Source organism: Misgurnus anguillicaudatus, chromosome 21 (genome assembly GCF_027580225.2).
Source record: "Misgurnus anguillicaudatus chromosome 21, ASM2758022v2, whole genome shotgun sequence".
In the NCBI taxonomy this organism is placed as follows: domain Eukaryota; kingdom Metazoa; phylum Chordata; class Actinopteri; order Cypriniformes; family Cobitidae; genus Misgurnus; species Misgurnus anguillicaudatus.
Window position 1 is genome coordinate 39,221,100 of NC_073357.2, and position 25,726 is coordinate 39,246,825.

Here is a 25,726-nt window from a genome sequence, read left to right on the forward strand (position 1 = left end):
TATTAACTTCTGTATTTACCATGAAAGAATATCCTTTCTTGTTTGTTTCTGTGATGTGAAGAAAATGAAAGATTAATAGTGTGTAAATGTACATGACTCATTCATGCTTTGGCCTGCTGGACTTCTCTCCTCATTACAGAACTACATTACTGATACAGCTCTCACAACACCTACTATACTAGACGCCTCATTGGGCTTGACTCAGTGTTTAAATTGGTCGACGTCTCTGAAAGATTAAAGGTGTGTTATAGCTGAGAGATAGTTTGCGTCAAGCGTTAAGAGTTAATAACGAAGAATAATAGCGAATGTAATTTGTTAATAGTTTATACATGTATACAGGAATTAAATTTGTAGTGCAAGGTTTTAATAAGTCTTAGGTATTAAAGATATGGTTAAGAAAAGATTTACTTACTTTTATAAAATAATGTATATTAAAAAGATAAAACCACTGCATATATATTTTGTATACTTTTTTAAACGTTAAAATAGCTCTGCGGCCCCCCGATGAAATGTCTGTCTTAGAAATGGCCCCAAGCCAGTTTGAGTTTGAGACCCCTGCAGTAATTCTTTTCAGTTTGTGAAGTTTTCTTACATTGTGTAAGGCATGAATAATAGCAAAATCTAATGATCAACTAATTTGAAAATAACATAACATCATATTAAACAACATAAAACATCAGAATTATTAAAGTTAAGTAAGTTTGGTTTAACCATCTTTGTGTATTTTAAGTAAATAAGCATACACTGTAAAAAGTGAAAGTTGTATCTACTTAAACAAATAACTTCAATTAGTAAAACTGCAAATAATTTAGTTTTGTCAACTTTGTAAAGTATGAACATTTAAAATATTTTTTTAATTAGTTCAATTGGTAGCACCTAAAAATGTATGATTTTTCAACTTAAATTTTTGTTAACACATAAAGTTGTATTAATAAACATTGAACAAACAATGAACAATATAGTTTTACAGAATGTATTGTTAGTTAATGTAAAAAACAGTTATTCCTTTTAGTTCATGGTGCATTAACTATTGTTAACAATTACTACTTTTGATTTTAATAATAATAAAGTCAATGCTGAAATTAACATAAACAAAGATCAATAAATGCTATAGACGTATTGTTCATTGTTAGTTCATGTTAGCTAATGCATTAACTAGTTATTAACAAATACAACCTTATTGTAAAGTGTTACCACATTTTTCACATTTTTCAAGTGAAAAAATTTTAGTTAAAGGGGACATATCATGAAAGTTACCACATTTTTACCTAGAAAATGTGAAAAAGATCAACCCAATAACTTGGTATTGGTAAACCTTTCTCTGCAAGCATGTGAAAAAATAGGTGATTGAAATTTGGCTCCCCTTGTGATGTCAGAAGGGGATATACTGCCCCTTAATCTACACAATCCAACCATGGCACTGCCATTTAGTGCAGAGTTCGGCTCATTTGCATTTAAAAGGACACACCCAAAAACGGCACATTTTTGCTCACGTTCACAAAGTGGCAATTTTAACATGATTTAATAAATTATCCATATGATATTTTGAGCTAAAACTTCACATATGTACTCTGGGGACACCAAAGACGTCTTAAAAAAGCCTTGTGAAATGTCCCCTTTAAAGTGTTACCAACTGAAGTAATTTTCTTAAGTTAATATAAACTTCACTGTTTAAAGAGTATTTTGGGGAAAGCAAAAAATAAATAAATGAAATCTGATCAAATATTCTTATCGAGATAAAGAGCACAGGGCCTAACTATCAGGAAAGCATTGTATTAACTTAATGAATCTGTATGAATGAAGTATTCCCCCTCCCGCTTTTATCTGGAATTGATTACATGCAACAGTGGTGAAGAGGGATTAGAAAGATTTACAGATAAACAGCAACGTTGACACTTTCAAGCACAAAAAAAATTCAGCAAAATATTTGTGCAGCACCAGCAAGCATTAATGCAGCATTACCTTGACAGGAGGACATGTTCTGCTTATTTAAGACACCCTTGGCCAGCAAAGGGTCAGAACAGGGAGGAGTGGATGGCTGTGTGAGTCCATAAATAAGTATTTGAACACCCTGCTATTTTGCAAGTTCTCCCACTTAGAAATCATGGAGGGGTCTGAAATTGTCATCGTATGTGCATGTCCACTGTGAGAGACAAAATCTAAAAACAAAAAAAGGAATCACAATATATGATATTTGAACTATTTATTTTTATGATACAGCTGCAAATAAGTATTTGAACACCTGTCTATCAGCTAGAATTCTGACCCTCGAAGACCTGTTAGTCTGCCTTTAAAATGTCTACCTCCACTCCATTTATTATCCTAAATTAGATGCACCTGTTTAAGGTTGTTAGCTGCATAAAGACACCTGTCCACCCCATACAATCAGTAAGAATCCAACTACTAACATAGCAAAAAACCAAAGAGCTGTCCAAAGACACTAGAGACAAAATTGTACACCTCCACAAGGCTTGAAAGGGCTACGAGGGCTATGGGGAAATTGCCAAGCAGCTTGGTGAAAAAAGATCCACTGTTGGAGCAATCATTTGAAAATGGAAGAAGCTAAACATGACTGTAGATCTCTCTCTGACTTTGGGCTCCATGCAAGATCTCACCTCATGGGGTCTCAATGATCCGAAGAAAGGTGAGAAATCAGCCAAGAACTAGACAGGAGGAGCTGGTCAATGACATGAAAAGAGCTGGGACCACCGTTTCCAAGGTTACTGTTGGTAGTACACTAAGACGTCATGGTTTGAAATCATGCATGGCATGGAAGGTTCCCCTGCTTAAACCAGCACATGTCCAGGCCCGTCTTAAGTTTGCCAATGACCATTTGGATGATCCAGAGGAGTCATGGGAGAAAGTCATGTGGTCAGATGGAACCAAAATAGAACTTTTCGGTCATAATTCCACTAAACGTGTTTGGAGGAAGAAGAATAATGAGTACCATCCCAAAAAACACAATTCCTACAGCAGCATGGGGGTGGTAGCATCATGCTTTGGGGGTGTTTTTCTGCACATGGGACAGGGGGACTGCACTGTATTAAGGAGAGGATGACCGGGCCATGTATTGCGAGATTTTGAGGAACAACCTCCTTCCCTCAGTTAGAGCATTGAAGATGGGTCGAGGCTGGATCTTCCAAAATGTCAATGACCCGAAGCACACAGCCAGGATAACCAAGGGTGTTCAAATACTTATTTTTCTCACTGTATATCTTAAAGATTTTTGCTTAACTTTTTGATTTAGTTTTATATGTTCTGTTGGTTGTATTTTATTCCAACGTTTATGTACTGTAGTGTTAAAAAATGAAACACAAAGTGCTTCTGGACCAGTGTTGTTTACATCTTGCAATAATGGTCTACAGTAAAAAATCTTTTCAGCCTGCAAGCTGTATGAGGTGTTTCAATCAATGAATGCATTGTGTTATGCATATTCAAGTAATTAAGTTTTGTGAGTGTGTTTTGTGTGTTTATGCATGCAGCTCAGAATATGAGCGCAAATGTGCTGTGCCTCTTTTCTGCGATTTGTCCTAAGTTAACCCTGGTTTATGGTACAGGCTGTTTTTTCCCTTGTAGTATTGCCCAATATCCTCCCTGCCAATGCAGCACGGTGCTCATCCGGAAATCAATAATGGACAAAAGATGAATGAGGGCAATTATGAAGACAAAAAAGAACAGAAGAACACTGGGTCTCCAGTGAACTGCTTTTCAGGACTGGTTGTCAGAGGACAGAGTTAAAGAGTGTGCATCGTTCAAAACACTTTAGACCGAACGTGACGTGACTGATGTACGACTGACCTCAAACACACTCAATAACAATAAGACAGCATACTTCATATGCCCTCAGAATTCCTGTTTTGGCTTGAATCTATCATTCCATTCCCGGTTTCTATGTATGTATGTCCAAAGGCACACGTGGTCTTTGCCTGAGAAGACCCTTCCCCCTGTATCCTATTCTTGGTTCGTCTGACTGATCTCTTAATAACCCCTTCTCATTTTCTCAATGGGGGAGACAAAGCGGAAATCAGAACTGTAATCACTCTGAAAGATGTGGGAAGAGAAGCATTATACCCACATGTAAAATGCAAACGTGTGTGTGTGTGTGTGTGTGTGTGTGTGTATGTGTATATGTGTTTATTTTCATGTGCACCCCCTGCTGCGCCCCCTTCGAGCACTGTCATTTTCACTGTGGGTTGCCAGTGCTGTGGAGGAAAAGGGAGAAAAAGAGAAATAAAAATAAAATGGTAGACAGATTCTGAGAGACGGCAACTTCAGTTAGTTATTCTTAACTCTTACCCAGACTTGTATATAAGTTTGTGCATGAGTGTGTCGAAACTTTGAAGTGGTCTTCTTCAAAGTGCTTATAAACCCACCAGATCATGTTTGGCTTTAAATCTGATATTGTCAGCAGGTTTGTGTGAGGGTTAGGTTTAATATCATTATGAATATTTTGTTATGAAAACACAAATGAGAATGAATAGCTAATAAAGGATTACAGAGAAACAGACAAATATATTGACGACCACACATGGTAAATAGAAAATGTTGATGAAATTCCTGAATCTGTACAGCATGTCCATCCAGTGTAGATACATTTAGGTCCAATGTCTTGATAAGTTTTGTTAAATATAAAGCTTTTATAGCACTGAGCTCTTCAGACTCTGACGATGACTCAACATTTCCATATTCCATTTAGACACATTTTATCATAAGCACATTTGATTTTCCTTGCTAGCAGATTTTGCAATCTCAAACTCTGGGATATGTTTGTAGTCAGTATATTCTAGTTTTCATCTGTCAGGCTGAATGAAGGCATGAACTTGTGTAGCATTGCCTATAGTCTGGATTTATTACAGGCTGTGATAGCACGTTATGAAGAAAAGCAACCATTCAAGTTCAGCTGAGTGAGTACAGTAAATGGAAAATGTACATTTAAATTAAATATAAATCTCCATTTAAAGATTTCCCCCCTTTAGTCCTTACTATACTTGACTGCAGGTGACTAAAGTTACTACTATAACTTGTGATGTCATGGGTCCAGTGAGGGAATAAAGATGCCAATGCAAGATTTGAAATATAATGCTGCAAATCTTGTCTTCTGTTGTTATTTTTCTTTTGGAAGACAAACCAATTCTGTGTTTCACTACCAGCCTGTGGTCTAGCACTTTGTGAGTATTGCCATTGTGTTGATTCCCCCGGGTCACTGTACATATCTCACGCTTTCTTTGTCAAGTGTGCAGTACACTGTTACAGTCTCGCTTGGCTGCCTGTCTGCTGACAGTCTGCTGGACAATAGGTGGGGTTTTTTTTAGTAGGGCTGTGGCATTATTGACAGAACCCATTGGCCGATTGTGGCTATTTTTATCTTGGTGTGATGTTCTGAGAGATTCTCAAACTGCTGTTTTGTCCTTTGTTGTTGTAACAGTGCATGTCACAAAGAATAATGATCGTATCATCAAAGGAAAGACAAATACCTCATCGTTGAGGTACAAAATGTTACTAAATAATTAGTACTTTTGCGGTTTATAGGATTAGTTCATTTTCTTAAAAAAATTCCAGATAATTTACTCACCACCACGTCATCCAAAATGCCGATGTCTCTCCCTGTTCAGTCGAGAAGAAATCATGTCTTTTGAGGAAAACATTCCAGGATTTTTCTTATTTTAACGGACCCCAACATGTAAATGCAGTTAAAATTGCAGTTTCAAAGGACTATAAACGGGTTCTTATCTAGCAAAACGATTGTCATTTTTGACAAGAAAAATAAAAAATATGCACTTTTAAACCACAACTTCTTGTCTATCTTTGGTCATGTGACGCGCCAGCACGACCACACGCAATACGCCATGACGTCACGAGATCACGGATGACGAATGCAAAACTCCGCCCCAGTGTTTACAAGTGTGGAGAAAGAGGACCGTTCCGAAGTTGTTGTATGTCGAATGATACTAATTAATGTCTTTGTGTCAGTTTATTGTTTAAAATGGTCCGCAAATGTGCGTTTCATGTATGTAACACGTGACCTTTCCACGGCATTACGCAATTACGTGAGGTCACGCTGGCGCGCCACAGGTCCGGACATAGACGAGAAGTTGTGGTTTTTAAAGTGCATATATTTTATTTTTCATGTTAAAAATGACAATTGTTTCGTTAGATAAGACCCTTATGCCTCGTTTGGGATCGTTTAGAGTCCGTTGAAACTGCAATTTTAAACTGAATTAAAACTGTTACGTGTTTGTGTCACTGATCTATATAAATGACTGGATTGCGCATAGAACGCTTAACGTAACAGCGTGAGGTGAAGCCAGCGCAGAGTTCGAGCCGCCATCTTGGTATACCCAACCGGCAGACGGCTTCATTGACTTCCATTCAAAATCATGTTTTAAATTCATCCGCTTTACAGCGTATCAGTGAAGCAAGATTATTTTTAGGATATGTGTACGTAAATTAACTGTTAATTCTGGTGTTATTTGCAATGTTTATGCTTTAATCGGGCAGGAAAATGGATTTATAAAAAACCGTTGAGGTGAGTGTGTCTGCTGCGTTCTGTTAATGACACGGGTATAAATAAAGTTTTTTTGACATTCAGCTACACGATCAGTGTTATTTCTCTAAATAAGTTTAGGTAACTTGTAAGTTTAGATAATATAAAACCAGCAAATTATTGCATGCACATACGGTACAAAGTATTATTTATTTAGATTTCAGAATGAGCACGTTTGTCATTAATACTAAATATGGCGGCGCGGTAGCTTCAAAATTGTGACGTCATGCGCAATCCAGTCATTTATATAGATCAGTGGTTGGTGTACATTAAAGTCCATTAAAATGAGAAAAATCCTGGAATGTTTTCCTTAAAAAACATAATTTCTTCTCAACTGAACATAGAAAGACATCAACATTTTGGATGACATGGTGGTGAGTAAATTATCTGAATTTTTTTTTCAGAAAATAATCCTTTAACTATTTTCATAAATTTTGAATATAACAGACATCAGAATTACATACAAAATTACTTCATTTTAGAGTGTCAACAAATGGACTGGCTTTAATTCCTGTATTCCCTTTTGTATTAAAATAACAGCATTTTAATATTTATAACTAGTAGATTTTTGTACATCAAAGGAATGAAAGCTTTGACTGTGTGCATTTTTACATTCCAATATCCCAAAAAAATCCAATCTCCTGGGATGCTACTTTATCTTTTTCTTTCATTGCCTCTCTCTAAGTCTCCCTGTCACCTCCTCCGGGCACTGGCAAAAGTTCTTCTACCCACTTGTTTCTATTGACATCAGTAATTCATTTACTGCTGTTTATTACAGCTGTAAAAATACAAGAACATTTGCCAGCTGTCTGCCCACATACAGTATATCAAGAAAAAGGAAAGTGAGATGAAAGGAAAAGAGAGAGGGGGGTTTTGACAAATGACGTTTCCATGTGAGCTAAGTTTGCCTGTATTGACACAATAGGTAATTATTCCACCTATGCCTTTCTTCTGAAACGTTCAAGAATGTTTGAATTGGATTGTCTCCCACTCACTCACTATGCAGTCTGACTGGTGAGAAGTGCCTGGGGACAGCGGTCTCCACGGAGACCACCTGGTAACCAGGGTAACCTGGCCTTTGACACCAGATCAGTTTTCAGCGGAAATGGGATGAACCTTTGGGGCAGAAAGGAAGGTGTCTATATGCCACCAACGCAGTCTTATTGCAAAGCTGAAACTGTGAATAATGTTTGATTAACAAGCATCCCACACATTAGTTACACGTGTTCTAACACAGTGGCTTCCCTGCCTGTAGCTTCATCATTTAAATCATTAAAAAGTGTGTGTTTTCTATCTCAGAGGGGCTTAGATCCCTGCTCTCCATCTTCTAGCCTTCACTTGCTCTTCTGCTTACCAGAAGCACCCAAAAATTAAATAGTACTGATCCAGGGAGCCTGTCTTGATCAATTATAATAATAGCCTACTATAAGCAGCAGTAGTGGTTTATTCAGCCCAGTCTCACAAAATTATGTACTTATAGTCATGTAATTTCTTTATTCTTTTTCTTAGAATTTCCACGTTTTTTTGTGATCATATCACACATTTTTGTTTATGTGTCATTGTCACGTTTGGTTACTCAACTTTTTTTCCCTATTTTCTTACCATTGTCACTTCGGTTTAGGGTTAGATTTACATAAAATGACATCCTTATTCAAACCCAACTCTAATGCCAGGCGACAATGGTTTAAAAATCAATAAATATTAAAGCTTTAGTCCGGCACTTATTTGGGTTGAAAAAAATCAACAACAAAAAACATTTTTGAGAAAATACATAAACTGCCATTGTTCAATCTGCTTGCCTTAGCTTGATTCAAAACAATAAGCTTGTAATAATGAAATTTTAATTCCAGTGGTACTGGTGGATTTCCGCTAGAAATTCGAGCATGTGTTTGGGTCATTACGTCATTTCTGCACACATAATGAAGGAGACCCGGCTAGTAGGTTATATTGCGTATGAGGATGATGGAGGTGGATATTTATAGCCTTCCCTCACAGAACTTGGTGAACACTTGGTCCAGTGCTTAGTTATGTAAAAAGCTGTTTTCTGATGCCCATCGACTGATTGGTAAGCTTCTGTTTTAGTAACGGTAATGTTTTAATGCGTGTGTTTCTGTAAACGCGTATAAACTGACTTGCATTGCGTCACGTGCAAACAACAGCACAATGTATGGAATCATATTACAGCACACACTTAAAATATCCCGTAGTGCATCCTTACTATCAAGATAACATAATAGCGAATGTAACCGTGTCTAAACTGCACAACATGTAGAAAAATACACACCACGTGAGTAATGCGTCCTCGTTTGTAAACAATACATACGCAGACGTGTGTAACTTACCCATGTGACGTGAAATAAGAGTATTACATGACAGCAAATATAAATTAAAATAAATGATTTACTTTAGGAATATTATCTTCCTCCAGTTGATCTTCCATTGATCTGTAAAGTTTCCCACTGGGATAAAGTATTCCTGATAGCACACATACATCTCGAAGACGTCTATTTGATGTCTGCGTTTACATCTGCAAGACGTATTATTTAGATTGTTTGCTCATCTGCAATACGTCTCTGAGATGTTTCCTAAAAGATGTCTGCAAGACATTTTTGATTTAGAATGTATGTAAAGCAGCTCTTTCTAAGACCGTCATAAGATGTTTTTACACACCAGATGTATTCCAGATCTCCAGATCTTTACCAGACATCTTGCAGACGTACCTGTGCTATCTGGGATCTAACTAAGATGAACGCTTCTTTACTTTTCCTCATTGTCCAGACAAATCTGAAGATCTTACTCACATGTGTATATAAAGTTTATCATCCAAATACGCAGTATTTAGTCTTTAAATCGAAAGTAACTTAAAATGAAGTTAGCCAGGATGAAAGTATCCACAGGGACATGGCAATTGACAGATTTTCTTCAATACATTGTGTTAATCCGCGCTGTTTCGTGCCGATGTACAACCCACGTAAAGTTGATTATTCCGCGAATAGCTGCAATTGCAGATTTCGAACAGAGATGGCGACAAAGAGGAAAAAGGTCGGACTGCAGCTTTAAAAAATAAATCAGAAAAAAGTAGTTTAACTCTTTCACCGCCATTGACGAGATATCTCGTCAATTAAGAGAAAACGCTTCCCTGCCAATGACGAGATTTTCCGTCTTTCCGCAATAGCCCGCGTTTCTGCAACTTTTTAAAACCGGAAGTATTGCCCTGTGGCAAGCTGCTGCATGTCCGTGTCTGTTTTAAAGATCGCTCTGAATGGGATCTCTATGAAAAGTCCGTCACAAAAATGGAATTATCTCTGCTTTTTGCTCAAAATGTTGTGTTTTTGCAGAAACCTACCCATATTCAAAAGCTGATTACAAAAGAACCACATAAGGTAGGATGAAACGTTTTTTTTTTTTTGAAAGCAGAGGGTCTGTTCTTTCATTTGGTATATTGTATGTTTAAATATTTAAAGAAGAACATTTTCTGCATAGCATTAAACTTTGGTGAAAATCATGAAAAACGCTGGCGCTGGCTGGCAACTTTTTTAAAAAATGCTGGCGGTGAAAGAGTTAAACCAATACTTAAAGGGACATTCCACTTTTTAGAAATCTATTCAGCTAATTGGTCTGGCGCTAGCACTTTTAGCATAGCTTAGCACAATCCATTGAATCTGATTAGACCATTAGCATCACGCTAAAAAATAACCAAAGAGTTTTGATATTTTTCCTGTTTTTAACTTGACTCTTCTGAAGTTACATCGTGTACTAAGACCGACAGAAAATTAAAAGCTGCGATTATCTAGGCAGATATGGCTAGGAACTATACTCTCATTCTGGCGTAATAATCAGTGACTTTGCTGCTGTAACATGACTGCAGCAGGCGTAGTGATATTACACACGGCACGAAAATAGTCCACTTGGTTACTTTCAATGGCAGGGGACTATTTTCGGGCAGCTGAATGGATTTCAATCAGATGAATGAATTTCAAAATGGCAAGAATCAAATGTTTAACTCTAGGGGAGCTGGAAAATGAGCATATTTTCAAAAAAAAGTGGAATGTCCCTTTAAAGTGACATCCTAATGCAAACACCAAATCTATGCAATGGTTTGAAAATAGGACAAAGCAGTTGTAATATGTGACAATGACACATAAACAGAAATTCGTGATACGATCACGAAAAAACGCGTAAATTCGTGACAGTATCACAAAAAAGAATAAAAAAATTATGTGACTATAGGTACATAATTTCGTGAGACTGGGTATGGTTTGTTATAGATTATTACATAACATCTGAATTGGCCCATGTCTAGAGCATCTACACTGCAAAACAGAACAGTGAAAGCATATTTGATGAAGAAAGAATTGTATAAGGAAGTTCTGTTTTATCTCGCCTAAAAAATTGGGATTTTTTTTCGATAAAAGTAATAAGAAACGAATTAACAGGTGAGATAAAAGTGAGATATTTTCATTTAATTCTATGGCCATTTTTGTTTGTGTTCATTCTGCTGACTGTTTATAATGTCCTTCATGGCATCTTTAAAGTAAATGATTCTCCTGTGTCATTGTTTTTCACATAATATATCAGGATATACTCCTGTTTTCTCTTATCCTTTCCCCTCATTGTCTCTCAATCCCACTAATACCTCCCACAGATTTTTTATGTCTTACTCTCTTCTCTTTGACCTCTCCATTTTCATTATTCTCCTGTCTGGAAATGGAATACGGCAAAATAATCTTACCGTTCGCAGGTTTACCATGTCGGTTCAATAAAAGCTAAATGAAATGGAAAAGCGTTTTTCCGAATAGAGATGTGCTGATACATCAAGCAAACAACGTTCTGTTTCATTTCAGGCAGAGTGAAAGGTCAGCCGTTCATTTTAACCAAACTTCTATTTACACCTCTCTCTCACTTTCTATCGCTCTCTCTTTTTCTCCCACCCATTCATACTCTGTCTGTCTCTCAGTCTGTGTGGAGCCATCAAGATTCAAATTGACCGTGACCACACAAGTGTTTGCCATCCAAAATAACCAATACGTTTTCCATAAATCATCAGACAAAGAACAGAAGCAGTTATATCATCATGAGGATGCATTTGGTTTTGCGTTTCCTGAATTGAGCATCTGTATCCAAATCCATTTTCCTCTTCACAGAATGCCGGTGTCAGACAAACAAACTGAAATGACACTTATACTCATGCAGCACAGTACCTAATGTATGATATCATTACAGTCAAATCTATTCAGAAGTGTACCTGTGTCTGTGTGGCCCGTTGCATACACACACAGTCAGTGCTAGGTACATTACTGGCAACGTTTGTATTTGGTTTTATTATCCAAGATCCCTTTAGATGAGAGAGTTCCTGTATTTACAGTAATCAATCAGATATGCTGAAAGGTTTGAGCATGCCGAGCCCCGTCCAAAAAATATTACCTCGTGTGCACCACTGCCAAGACACGCAGAATCTGGGCTTAAACTATGTGCTTACTGCCTCTGAGGATTATACATCACTGAAAAAACTTTAAAACATTTCATGATGAATATTGTATGGTTGGAAATGAAGAATAAATGGAACTAGACGTCATTCACTATTCCATTCACCGTTTTACAGTGTGGTTTTTGACAGCAGGGAAGGCCGAGCCCTACCAGTTGACCCAGAAAATGGAGAGTTGTTGAGATTAAATAGCTCTGCTTTTTAACACTTGTGCCCTTTAAGTAAACTACACTTAACCCGAGGTTTCCACAGTGAAACAGTTGCTGTAATTAATGTAGCAGTCTATGAAATCGGCCGTTAAAGGGCAAAGTCATAATCGCTCGAAACAGAGTATATATATTCCTGACTTGGCTTTTAGTGTGATATGGAGTCATCCTGATATCTCTTGGATTGTAGGCTTGATTTGCATTGAGAAACACTGGATAATTATCTATAGGCAATCAGTCTATCTTTATAATGCAGTTGAAAAGTAACTTTGAATTGCAGCTTTTAAATAAAAGTCCAGTTTTAAATGCTGCCTTCAAAGCGGCTGTGAGGTTTTAATGGAACTTAGTTATCAAACGGGAGACAAAGGCACAGATGGCACTTTTTGCGCGTTTAAAGTGGTGGGCTGGGATTACTCGCTCAGATCCCACTGGAGTCAGAATCACAGAACCCCTGAGGAGACGCAGAAGGAGATTAAGCTCTCCCTGTGGAGAATCTGTGCCATTTTGACCCAAACAGACTGTCTGGTATTGGCGGCTAAATATGAAGGCATTTCCCTCTGTTCGTTCTGTTACACGATAGTCACGGTCCGTCGGGTCATACGGATCCTGTGATTACTCTGTGATCGTTGCATCTGGTTAATTTATTTATTATAGCACAGGGATCTGAGTGTTTATAAGAATCATCATGCAGGACTCATTCAGAGTCATTTCAGCTCAGGTTTCTTAATGATGCAGAATTGATTGATCCCAACGGTAACACCAAAAAGTAGATATCACAGGCGTTAATTAATCTACTTACTTAATGCAGCAATTTTTAAAAGCCCCAATTTCATTTTAGCCCTCCAGCTAACACAGAGAGGATCTAAATATCTCTCTTTCAAAGATTTTGGTCCTGTTCCTGCTGTACGTCACGGCTCAGTGGAGTTCAAGTCTATTAATCTTAGATTGTCTGCGCAGCAAGTCGCCATGAACACATTTGTGATCAATATAATAACAGCAGTCATCACTTTACAGATCTTAAAATGTAATAGTCCAGAATTATTATTGAAACATTATGAGCTTTCATTTTTTGTAGTTGTGCTCAGTCATTAAAGTGATGAGTGAGTTCAGCACAAAGAGATCATGTACTGAGAGTATTGTTGCTAACATTAGCCACTTATTTCAATAGGGGACAAACTTCTGGTAAACATGATAGAAGTGGTTGCCAAACTTTTCATTTTGCGACCCACTCAAATAGGTATTATCTATTCCGGGAGCCACCAACATAATTTTAAATGGAAATACAAGAAAAATACATAATTGTACTTTTACTTTTATTGTATTTTCCTTGTTGTCTTGTTAACCCTCAAACGCTCATTTTTTTCTGTTTACACTTCGGGCCCTTGGGGTCTACATGACCCCAAAATTAAAAGGATATTTGTAAGAAAAATATAAATTTTCAATAATACAAATAAATTGTTTTTAGATATTGATATAGGTGTGAGGTGTTGAATTCAGGCATCGGTTTTTAGAAAAAAACACAGTTCAGGAATTAAATCATTTATTTTATAAATGATTTTATTTGCCGAATTTCACACAAATGCTCTCTCTGGCAGTCATACCTGTGTGTGTTTGTGTGTGTATTTGTGTGTGTTTGTGTGAGCATGTGTTTTTTGCATTGCATTTATGCACAAGTACCAGGCCTTCATTTCTGTGTCAAATTTTTCAGATTTATGCTGGATTTATTGATATTTATTTTTTGACAAATGGAAAAAAAGGAAATTTTTGCATTTCCCATTCACTTTCAATTGGGATCATATTGACCCCAAGGGACAGATTGATAAAAAAATGTACATGCCTTTAGAACAACCGAATCAAGCCCAGTTTTTTGTGTATGTAAAGATAGATTATTTAGGAAAAGTCACAAAGTTTTACATCTCTGAGATGAAATGTTGTTTTGGGTCATATAGACCCCAAGGACCGATTGAGGGTTAATAAAAATGTACAATTAAATGAGTGCTCAGCATAGATTAATCTAGATTAATTGCATACAAAACAAAAGTGCATCTTTGGCATAATACAGAGTGTACTGTGTGCAACCACTATGCATATCTAAACCCACACACATCTATGAATTTCAGAACATTTTTATTTATATTTGTTTATATACATGTAAATGTTTTGTAAATGCATACATGAATGTATGTGTATTTATATATACATAATAATTACACACAGCACACTCTACATTATGCACAAAAAAATCACTTCCATTTTGTATGCGATCAATCTAGATTAATCCATGCCCAGCACTAGTTTAAGTAAAATATAAAAATAATTTATGGTAGCATATAACATATAAAAAGCATTGTCATTGCTAGTCAATAATTGAATTAAACTTTTTTTATGTGTGTCATTTACCACAACAGCAAAATGATTTCGTGCGACCCACCTTATCTGACTTTGGGTCCCAACACTCTCAGAAATAGAGGTACAAAAGTTGTCACTGGGACAGTACCCTTTCAAAAAGGTACACCTTTGTACCCAAAGAGTGCATATTAGTACTTCAAAGGTACATATTGGCAGTTCAAAGATACATATTACCTTTTTTAAAGGGTCCTGCCCCAGTGACAGCTTTGTACCTTTATTTTTGACAGTGAAACCACAGTTTGAAAACCCTTGGTATAGAATATACTGTAACACTTTACTTGAAGGGGTGTTCATAAGACTGACATGACACCTTCATAATCATGAAATGACACGTGCCATGAACATTAAGGAGATTTTATGGACATTTATGACAACTGTCATTAAGTGTCATTCATTCAATTATGTCATTTTTAATGCAAAGATGACATTGTTTGAGATGTCTTTGTGATGACAACGTGATATTAAACAATACATCATAACTTGTCATGACAACTTGACATTACCAAGATAATATAACTGACCACTTTTTACCAGTGATACAAACTGAATTTGTATGTATTAATACTCATATAGTCATATATGTCATATAGTTTTATAACAGCATCATAAATATTTTTCTTGACCTCAACTACAGTGGTACAAATATAATTTGTCATTAAAATGTCATTAAGTGTTAACACTATGTCAAATAGTTTTATAACAGCATCATTAATATTATTTAGTTCATAATGTTTTTTATGTTTCCTCCACAAATAAAATCAATCATTTAATAATAATAAGACCGATCCACCTAAAATTAAACGAAAACAGTACAATAATGGCTTAAGCCATGGGTCCATATCGCTGGCAAAACAGTTCATTACATTAAATTAATTAATTAAATCAATTAAATGTTTTGTTAGTTCTTTCTTCTATGTCAGAAAATTTCAGAACACGTTGTGCACATACATAAAGTTAAGTATAATCTTTTTATTTGTCTGTGGCATTTTAGGTATTTGAAATTGTTTGACATAGTATTAACACATATTGACATTTAAATGACAGTTTAATGTTATGTTAACCCCTAAAGCTATTTTCTAATGTTTGATGATTATTCTGCTGTCATGTTTATGACAGATTTATGACAAGTAATATTGGTTTATGTCAAGTCATAACAAAAACATCTCAAACAATGTCTTCTTTGCATTAAAAATGACATAATTGAACAAATGATACTTAATGACAGTGGTCATAGATGTGCATAAAATCTTCTTCATGTTCATGACACATGTCATGTCATGATTATGAAGATGTCATGTTAGTCTTCAAGTAAAGTGTTGAATAAATTGAATAAAATAAACACCAGCAATATATAGCCAAGATTATAAGAGACACCTTGATTGCATATATATAAATGTGTTTGCATCATTGCAACTTTATTTTACAGATTTTATTAAAAGAAAAATAAGTAAATTCAGTCTACTGTATTCACAGTGCAATGCTACACTGAAAAATGCTTGTTTTCAACATAATTGGGTCCAATATGGACAAACCTAACAGTTGGATTATAAATAACCCACAGTATGCTGAATTGTTGTTACCCAACTATGAGTTGAAACAACCCAGCGTTTGGGAAAAAATAAACCCAACTGTTGAGTTTGTCCATATTTGACCCAACTAAAAACAACCCCACATTGTTTAGAGGGTAATATTCAAGAAAGAAATATTTATCTTTAATTATTCTCTCAATTTCCTGGCTTATACTACTTCTGAACACTGTGACTGAAACTTTGTTTTATTGGCATTTTATTGCCACCTTATTTTGTGGCATCTTAAGATGAATCACTTGTTGTGTTCCCTAACTTTTTTGTATAAAAGTGTCTGCTGAATGTAAATGTACTACAATTTCTGTTTTTAAATCTTCTATTTAGTACAGTATTTTCTAAGAAACCCTTCTATGAAACCAATGAGCCCCTTAGCTTAAGGCTATGATTATACCCACAAAGCAAACATTGTTACCCCTTATTACTTTTGTTTTCAGTGTTTTAATGGGCCTGTGTCCCTGGTGTGGGTCTTTGATGTGTGGGCTGTTCTGTAGTCCAAGCTGAGCCATTATGACAGGCTGAGGGGACTTAATAACAGGGCTCTCACCCTGAGCATGCTCCTGACAAATTACCTATGTGAGACCTGGGTTTAGAGAAGGGTCAGTGAAAAGATCACCCACACACACATACACAGATGCAGGCAAGCACACCTTTTTCTTTGTCTCTCTCTGCACTGGCCTCTGTACATTGTCAATATTACCTGCTGTAGACATAATGTACGCTTGGTGTGAGTTCACAGCGTATAATGTGTGTGGGGGAATATATTTGCATTTGTAGAGACACAGTCTGTATATATACACAATGTCACCAGCTTGCCTGTTGGCGGTGGAAAATTCTTTAAATCCGTGCCACTAACACTCGACCCGATGTCTGCTGAGGGCTCTTACACTAAAAGAAAAATCTCTCTCATCCCTTCCCTGTCATTCTCTCTCGCTCAATCTCTCTCTCTCTCTAACCGTGATAAGTGCATAAGGCAGAGCTGAAGCAGAATGCAAACTGAGCAGGTCTCAGTTGTTTCAGGAGATTTCAGCATTCAAGCAGAGTTGCGGGATTCTCCCTTCGGCTTTACGCCGTAGTGTATTGAAAATCTGCCGTTGCCGCACTCACTTCTGCTCGAGTCTCTTTTGTTCCAGTGGCTGAGCTCAGGTGCACAGAACAGGACTCTCTCACTTTCCCCACTTACTCATTTCTTTGCACTCCTCATTTCCTTGCTCAGCACAGGCTGGATATCAAAACTGCCAATTTGCATATGAAATTGAGTGGAAAGGAAAATTAGTAGAGCTGCATCGGGTAAAAGCAGTCGCACATGCACGCTCGTGTCCATGTTTGCCCCTTCTCTTGTAAATTATGTCACTTTGTTTACAAAGTTACAAAGAGCTTTGTCGCATGATGAATATTACAGCTAGCAATTAGGTCAAAACTGTCACATGGTCTCATTCATGAATGTTTAGTAAACGTAAGGCCAAGCATTTTAAAGTAAGACGTCCACGTTTTCCGGGGACAGTCCCGTTTTTTGGTTTCCTGTTCCCGACTGGAGCTGTCCCCGGAAATGTCCCCGTTTTACAGCACGTCCAAAACAACCAGCAAATACACCGGAAAACCCGGTCAACATAGCGTTTGTAGTACCAGACTGGAGCAATCATGTAATGATTATTTTCACCAGTAGAGGGGGCCGCGAGCTACTCATTACTTGCACACGCCACTGATTTAGCGATAAAGAATTTACTTCGAGACACATTATCATCAATCAATTTATCATAAGATATGAAAACAGTTAAAGTTATTGGGGGTTAAGGTACTAACTACTTATGTTATAAACCAATGAAGTGAACTGATCACAGTATGGTACTGAGTTTTGTGTAGGCTAAAAATGTTTACATTTTGCATTATTCCTTTTGTTCTTCACATTTACAATGCAATGAAATCAACTGAAGTAGTACCCTAGAACAGTGCTTCTCAAACTGGGGTCCAGGGCGATGGTGCCAGGGGGGCCCCAGTTTTATGACATTTTTTATAAAATACAGTAATTTATCATGAATTCTAATTAAACCTTAAAAAAATAAGGCAGCACTACTTTGTATAATTTAATGTTTTGTTTAATTAAAATGTGAAGTTTTAGAACTGTTTTTTTGTCATACATTTTCTTTGGGGGGTCCGCGAAGAAATGCACCGTACACAAAGGGGGCCGCACGCTGAAAAAGTTTGAGAATCACTGCCCTAGAAGTCATTTTTGATGAGGTGTGTCTATGTGCATTGTATAAAAAAGGGGGGAAATTTTGATGGGCAAAATGACCTAAGAAAATAAGTCTAGTTTTTAGACCAAAATATCAAATTTGTGCTTAAAACAAGCAAAAAAAAGAAATAAATAAAATGACCAACACTTAATTCAAGACAAAAATTAAGAAAAATGTTTTTTGCATGTTCTAAGCAAAAATTCACTTCAATTAATTTTTTTTTTGTCTTAAAGCTAGATTTTTCTTAGGCGATTTTGCTTATCAAAAGACTGATTTAAGAATGTTTAGATATTTGTACTGAAAATAAGACAAAAATATTATTAAGTAAGAAGTAAGTAATTTTTGGCAGTGGACCCACAACAACAAAAAACGTTTTGTCCCCATTTTTAAATTTATAGATAACAACAAATTAGATTTTAATGATATTTTCACCATTTACGTATAAAATGTCCCCGGTTTTCCTTTTAAAAATCTGGTCACCTTATTTTAAAGTGGCAATTTAAAAGGTCTGTCATGACCTCTCAAAATAATTGTTTTGTTATCATGTGATCACATGTAATTCATGTGCACTTTTGAAAAGTGCATGCTGTTCGAGTGTTTGTAAATCCCCCAAGCTGTCCCTTGTGTCTTTCATTCGATTATATATTGACATCACAGAGCTTAAATCTGTTTAAAGAGAACTGTGCAGAGAATCCGTTTTGGGATATGTAAGCAGATTATTTTATAGATTACATGACCTACAGGCATTCACTTTACTAAGTGACAGCCAGACATGACAAAATCATGATTAAGGTATTTTAAAATCTTTTCCAGGTGCCATCAGCCACCACATTATGTCATTTTACCGCCCCCTGTAGCCTCCTCCAGCCGTGCCAGCTTGCCGTACTCCTCAGGGACAGACACAGGATGTTGTTTGATGGCTTTTATCCATAGACCACAAAGGGGGCTCTGTGCTAAACTCTGCGAGTTATTGCCGTAAGACAGACGTTTTACAGAGAGGAGATTCTTTCCTTTTTCCCTCCGAGTCTTTGTTTTTTGGGATGGATAACTTGTTTCACAGAGAGTTTCTCTGTTCGGCAGACCCCATGAGGATCCCAGCTTGTTTTTCTGGACTGGTGCGAGTGGCAAACTCGTCTCCCGTTAGAGACGCTTCAACGCACAGATGGTTGTACAACAGCACCACTCAAAGGTCTTTCAAAGATCTGCAACATACAGTGATAGTTTGACAACTTGGATGGACTTTAAAATGTGTGTAAAATGTGTAAACTTGAACATAATGAAATTTGAAATGTTAAATCATTGGATTTTATCCATGTCATCTGATTTCATGTCAGTGCTTATTAACAAACCCTAATATCTTTCATAGGCATTGTTTTAAAGAGTTTCTTCCCCCATGTGTTAAAGATGTTGCCCTAGTTTTTATTTAAGCTGTCTTAGTTTTTTCTGCAATCCCAGACCAATGCGATGAAGTTGAGATCTCTGTGTGAGCCACACAATCTGTTGTTCATTGTTAGAGTTAATACAAAAGCATGTATTTGATAGTTCCTACTGATACACTAAAGGTTTAATCTTACATGCAACTTTTTTTTATCTGATTCATCTTTTTTCACATTACATTTGTGTACATTTAGACATATTTTTTGCATATTTCCATGTGGTTAACCAACATCATTTTTACATCGCTAGGTGATCTTGGTGGGCTCCAACATTAATGAGCGTGACCAGATGTTCTTCATTAGCACAGATGAGGGCTCTTCTTTCCAACGACAGCCCGTTTCCTTCAACGTGGAAAGTCTTCTCTTCCATCCATCTGAGGAAGACAAACTCCTGGCCTACAGCAAAGAAGCCCAGGTCAGTTGTGAAAGGGTCGTTCATTGAGTAATACAATCGAGCAATCAACGATTATTAATTTCCACAGCTGTGAACGCAATTGGTGTTTTCTTGGCAACTGTGTTTACTTTCCAAACCGATTGCTCATAATATTTGTACCTTTTTGTCAGGCTCAACTGCCTGAATTAGTCTGTATGGCTGTCTCAGTATTAATGATTTAGGTCTCGACTGGCTGCCCTGACCAACTGTTCTCAATACATTTCTCACCCGGCTATTGTTTATGGCTGAGCTTTCTGCTCTTCAGCATATTGGCATGCTCATTATTGGAGTTATGAGCAGCACCGTTTGGCCTTCAGGCCATGGTTGTCTCTCGCTAAAGAGTGTGTTTACATTGTTAACGGCTCGATGAGCAATGAGGCAAAAACTGTGTGTGTTTTTGCGTAGTTGATGAATTGCTGAATCCTCTAGATACAGCAACTAAATGTGAACTGTGCAATTTATCATCACTGAGAATAAATGGGAAAAACAATGAAAAGGTGTATGGTGATGAGTGTGTGTGTGTGTGTGTGTGTGTGCGTGCGTGTGTGTGTGCTCGTGCGTCTGTGTGTGTGTGTGTGTGTGTGTGTGTGTGTGTGTGTGTGTGTGTGTGTGTGTGTGTGTGTGTGTGTCTATGCATTTGGTTGGTACAGTATTTTCCATGTGAAGGGCGATCAATATGATCTCCTTACAGTGGTGATCAATTGGGGGTCACAACAAAGGCTGTACACACTATGTGATTTCATTTGGTATATATAGACAGTTGATCACAACAAATCTTTACTCTATTTGTACAGTATTACTACATTTATCATTATACAATGGTTTTTCATTTGACATGACAGCAAAAAATTGTGAATAGCGTATTTATTTTATTCTTTCACTTTTCTTCACTTTTGTATTAACTCTTTACTGCCAGCATTTTTCATGATTTTCACAGAAGTTGAATGCCTCCCAGAAAATGCTCTTCTTTAAATATAAACATACAATATATTAAATGAAAGAACAGACCCCTCTGCTTTCAAAAAAAAGTTTCATCCTACCTTCATTAGTTCTCTTTTTATCACCTCTCAAATATGTTTTATAAGTTGCAGAAGTGTGCCACCTGGTGGGTAATAGCAGTATTGCGGATTGACGAGATAACTCGTCAATGGCGGGGAAAGAGTTAACGGATAATAACAGAAAATGATGATTTGTATTTCTCTTTCTCTGTTTCAGCTGTATGTCTCCACTGATCTGGGACGCAAGTGGACTCTACTACAGGAGCATGTTACTAAAGATCGAGTTTTCTGGTGATTGTTTCTACATTATTTAAAAGTCAAAAATAAATATTGGGTCATCATTCATTCTTTTGTCTTTTCAAACCTGTATGAAGTTGCTGCTACCCAGTCTCACAAAGTTTCGTGATATAGTCACGTGTTTTTTTTTATTCTTTTTTCGTGCTATTATCGCGAATTTTCGCGTTTTTCGTGGTCGTGTGGCGAGTTCCTGTTTTCGTGTGATTGTCACGTATTGGCCACTCAACTGCTTTTTCCTATTTTTAAACTATTGTCGCTTCGGTTTAGGGTTAGTTTTGGTTCTTGCATTAGAATGTCACTGTATATATTGGTTTATACTATTTTTTCTGATTTCTTTTTTTATATGTTGCCTGGCGTTAGGGTTAGAGTTGGGTTTGGTTAGGGATGTCATTTTATGTAAATCTAACCCTAAACCGAAGCGACAACGTTAAGAAAATAGGACAAAACAGTTGAGTAACCAATACGTGATAATCACACGAAAACAGGAATTCGTTATACGATCACGAAAAAACTCGAAAATTCGTGATAATAGCACGAAAAGGGATCAAAGAAATATGTTACTATATAACAAAATTTCTTCTTCATACACTGAATGGGGACCAAAAGAATGCATCAAATACGCAAACTCATGCAAAATGCTGTATACTATCTCAAATGCTATGAAGCCATATCATAGTTATGTGTTTTCAGACTGAAATTACTCTTTATTTCATTGAAAATCTTGTTTAGGAATTCATTTTAACTCAAGTACTCTGTTTTATATGTGTGGTACTTTATATTGGTGTTTTACACTTTTGTTTTTTATTTTACCTGACTCCTTCCACTTTTTAATATTTTTTTCCCTTCCTTTTAATGATTTCTGTCATCTTCCACCTTCTTAGTGGAATTCAACTACATTTCATTCTTATTTTTTTATTTTCCATTCCCTCTCTCACTGGTTATGGTTGACTGCTGCCACAGCTGGGATTTAAGTCCTGGACAGAAGTGATTTATTTCTCCACCCAAACCAGTCTTTCTGTCAGATCCTCTCTTTTTTTTGATCTTTCATTCCTGATTTCTCTCTTCTGCTTTCATCCCACCCCCACCCCTTTACCAGATTCTCCTATACAATATATAAAGTAAAACACTGTCTGTGGTTGATGGCAATGAAAGACTCAGAAGTCATCTCTGTGTCACCATCAGCTGTAGTAAACCACATCCTGCACATGTTTAAGTTGGCTGGAGGTTTTACAATGAGACTGTAAATCCAAAGCTTCTTTTACTCAGCAGCCGGGGGGTTGATAAGGGTCGTACCCCTGCCCTCTCTACTGTCTCCAGACCTCTTTAAAAACCTTTCTGAGAAGACACGATGGAATCGGTTCGTAGTGAGGGCTGCGGTTACTGTCTTTTCCGTCTGCTCTTCGCTCATAAAACAAGAGAAGAGGAGGACTAGAGAAGAGACAGCATTAATCATAGTGGGTTTCATGTGCAGGGTTGCTGTCAGGGAGGGTGGTCTGTCAGTGTGGTCAGCAGAGGAGCCTCGGGCTCTTTGCAGCTTTTTGTGGGATGTTGTGACATGATGGTCAGAAATGCTCTTTGGAGCAAGATTATAAATCCATTATGCTGCAGTAAATATTTTTTATGTAGTTACCATTGCAGGGACTGCTGTATAAAGTATTTAAGAGCTCTTAATTACCATTAACTGACAAAATTTACCATTTACTTACTTACAAAATTTTTAATTTACCACTTACCATTTACAAATATATATACCTCCAGTACTGTGCAAAAGTATTAGGCCACCATGCCACTATTAAAGGAATAGTCCATTCTCTTAAACAAAAAATTCAGATAATTTACTCACCACCATGTCATCCAAAAAAATTATGTCTTTTTTTGTTCAGTCGAGAAGAAATAATTTTTTTCGAGGAAAACATTCGAGGAAAACATTGCAGGATTCCATTTTAATGGACTTTAATTGAGCCCAACACTTAATACCTAACTCAACACTTAACAGTTTTTTTCAACGGAGCTTCAAAGGACCACAAACGATCCCAAACGAGGCACAAGGGTCTTATTTAGCAAAACGATTGTCATTTTTGACGAGAAGAATAAAAAATATGCACTTTTGGTGCACAGCTTCTCGTCTAGGTCCGGTCGTGATGCGCCAGCGTGACCCCACGCAATACGTCAAGAGGTCACAGAGGACGAACGAGAAACTCCGCCCCAGTGTTTACAAGTGTTGAGAAAGAGGACCGCTCCGACTTTGTTGTATGTCAAATGATACTAATTAATGTCTTTGTGTCAGTTTATTGTTAAAATGGTCCGCAAATGTGCGTTTCATATATGTAACACGTGACCTCCCTACGTCACTACGCATTTAGGTTAGGTCGCGCTGGACCGGACCTAGACGAAAAGTTGTGGTTTAAAAGAGCATATTTTTATTTTTCTTGTCAAAAATGACAATCGTTTTGTTAAATAAGACCCTTATGCCTCGTTTGGGATCGTTTATAGTCCTTTGAAACTCTGTTGAAAAAACCTGTTAAGTGTTAAGTATTAAATGTTGGGCTCTATTAAAGTCCATTAAAATGAGAAAAATCCTGCAATGCTTTCCTCAAAAAACATAATTTCTTCTCGACTGAACAAAGAAAGACATCAACATTTTGGATGACATGGTGGTGAGGAAATTGTCTGGATTTTTCTTTTAAGAAAATTGACTATTCCTTTAAATTACATATATAATTATTTATCTTTATGTATTATAGAAAATGCAGAAATTTGTATTCAGTTTTAAAAAAATGAAATAAACTCTTACCTACTGTACGTTAAAGTGAAAGGTATTTAATGTGTTCTCTTAAACTTGAGCAATATTAAAAACATCTCTTTTAAACCTAAATGAAATGAAGCCCTCATTTCTCATTTTAATATGAAATCATGACCGTAGTTTCCTCAAAAGAGTTCTAGAAGTGTTCAGTTCTAAGACAAGTCACACTAATTTTTAGCATTTTATAAACATATTCCCTGTATGTTCTGTCTTAAAGAGATCCAAAAATAATTACGGATGGTAATAAAACTTTGCTAAATCAACAAAGCTGTATATACCGTAAATATATAAACATTGAATTAGTAACAGACTGGAAGTTGACTAAGCTGCTTAGTAACCTACAGGACAAACAATCATCAGTAACAAAACATGCCTGAAGACCATGAGCTGTCTGCATTCCTTTAAACCGCATTTAAAGAATCTGAATGTATCTCTTTGAGGGAGGAGGTTCTGGTTTTGGAGACATCGTTCATGTGGTCTCCTGTCTGTGAGTCAGTTTTGTGTGTTTTGCTCTGTTACTAACTGTATGATTTGTTTAAGGGCTGTGACGAAGGTGGATGTGGATCCTGATTTGGTTCATATGGAGATTCAGGACATTGGTGGAGGTAAGAGCTCATGTGTTTATAAAACAGTGCATTTCAGTTCAGTTCTTCATTACATGTCACACCGCTAAGGGCAGATGGGTGTGCGCACATATGTGTGTGTGCACACGCATGCAAAAGAGACCACGCGTTCAGATGCAAGCTGTTACACTGAGCTCCATCATACTTAAGCCAGTGAAGGTTCCAATCTGCCTGATCGTGCAATCTGCACACACACAGGCAATCCCTAAAGTACATACGGGTTACATATAACCACCATATAAGATTAGTGTCTGCTTGTTACTGCAGTTTTTATTTATGGAAGATGAAGACCTTATCATTTTTGTTTCTTAGTGGCTCCTTACAACCTCTCAATAGACTCTGTGTGTGAGTGGGTTTGTGTGTGCGCGCTCACACCTTGTGTCTGACCTTGTGTGACATAAGACAGAAGAAAAGCGCTTAACCACTCTAATTGCTTTTTTAATGAATTTCTCTCCTATCCTGCTTTGATTAAACATTTGTCCTCTTCAGTAAAATGACCTGTCCTGGTGTTTATTAAAATTATAATAATAAAGAATAACAAAAAAATCATACAACAAAGTGAGAGACATAAACACAAGAACAGTATAAGCAGTCATTTAGTTAATTGCCTAGACGTGTGTGTGTGTGTGTGTGTGTGCATGCGTGCGTGCGTGCGTGTGTGTGATGCTGTCTGTA

The 25,726-nt window shown here is 36.8% G+C and overlaps 1 protein-coding gene across 8 annotated transcripts in view; it reads left to right on the forward strand.

Annotated features, from left to right (window-relative positions):
• sorcs2 (sortilin-related VPS10 domain containing receptor 2) overlaps positions 1–25,726 on the forward strand; it is a 203,597-nt gene that overhangs the window by 144,739 nt on the left and 33,132 nt on the right. For all 8 annotated transcript variants that reach the window (XM_073859102.1, XM_055206899.2, XM_055206892.2 and 5 more), the window contains 3 exons: positions 20,148–20,312; positions 21,546–21,619; positions 24,969–25,033. In XM_073859102.1, coding sequence (XP_073715203.1) covers positions 20,148–20,312; positions 21,546–21,619; positions 24,969–25,033 — 304 coding nt within the window. The remainder of the gene's footprint in view (positions 1–20,147; positions 20,313–21,545; positions 21,620–24,968; positions 25,034–25,726) is intronic.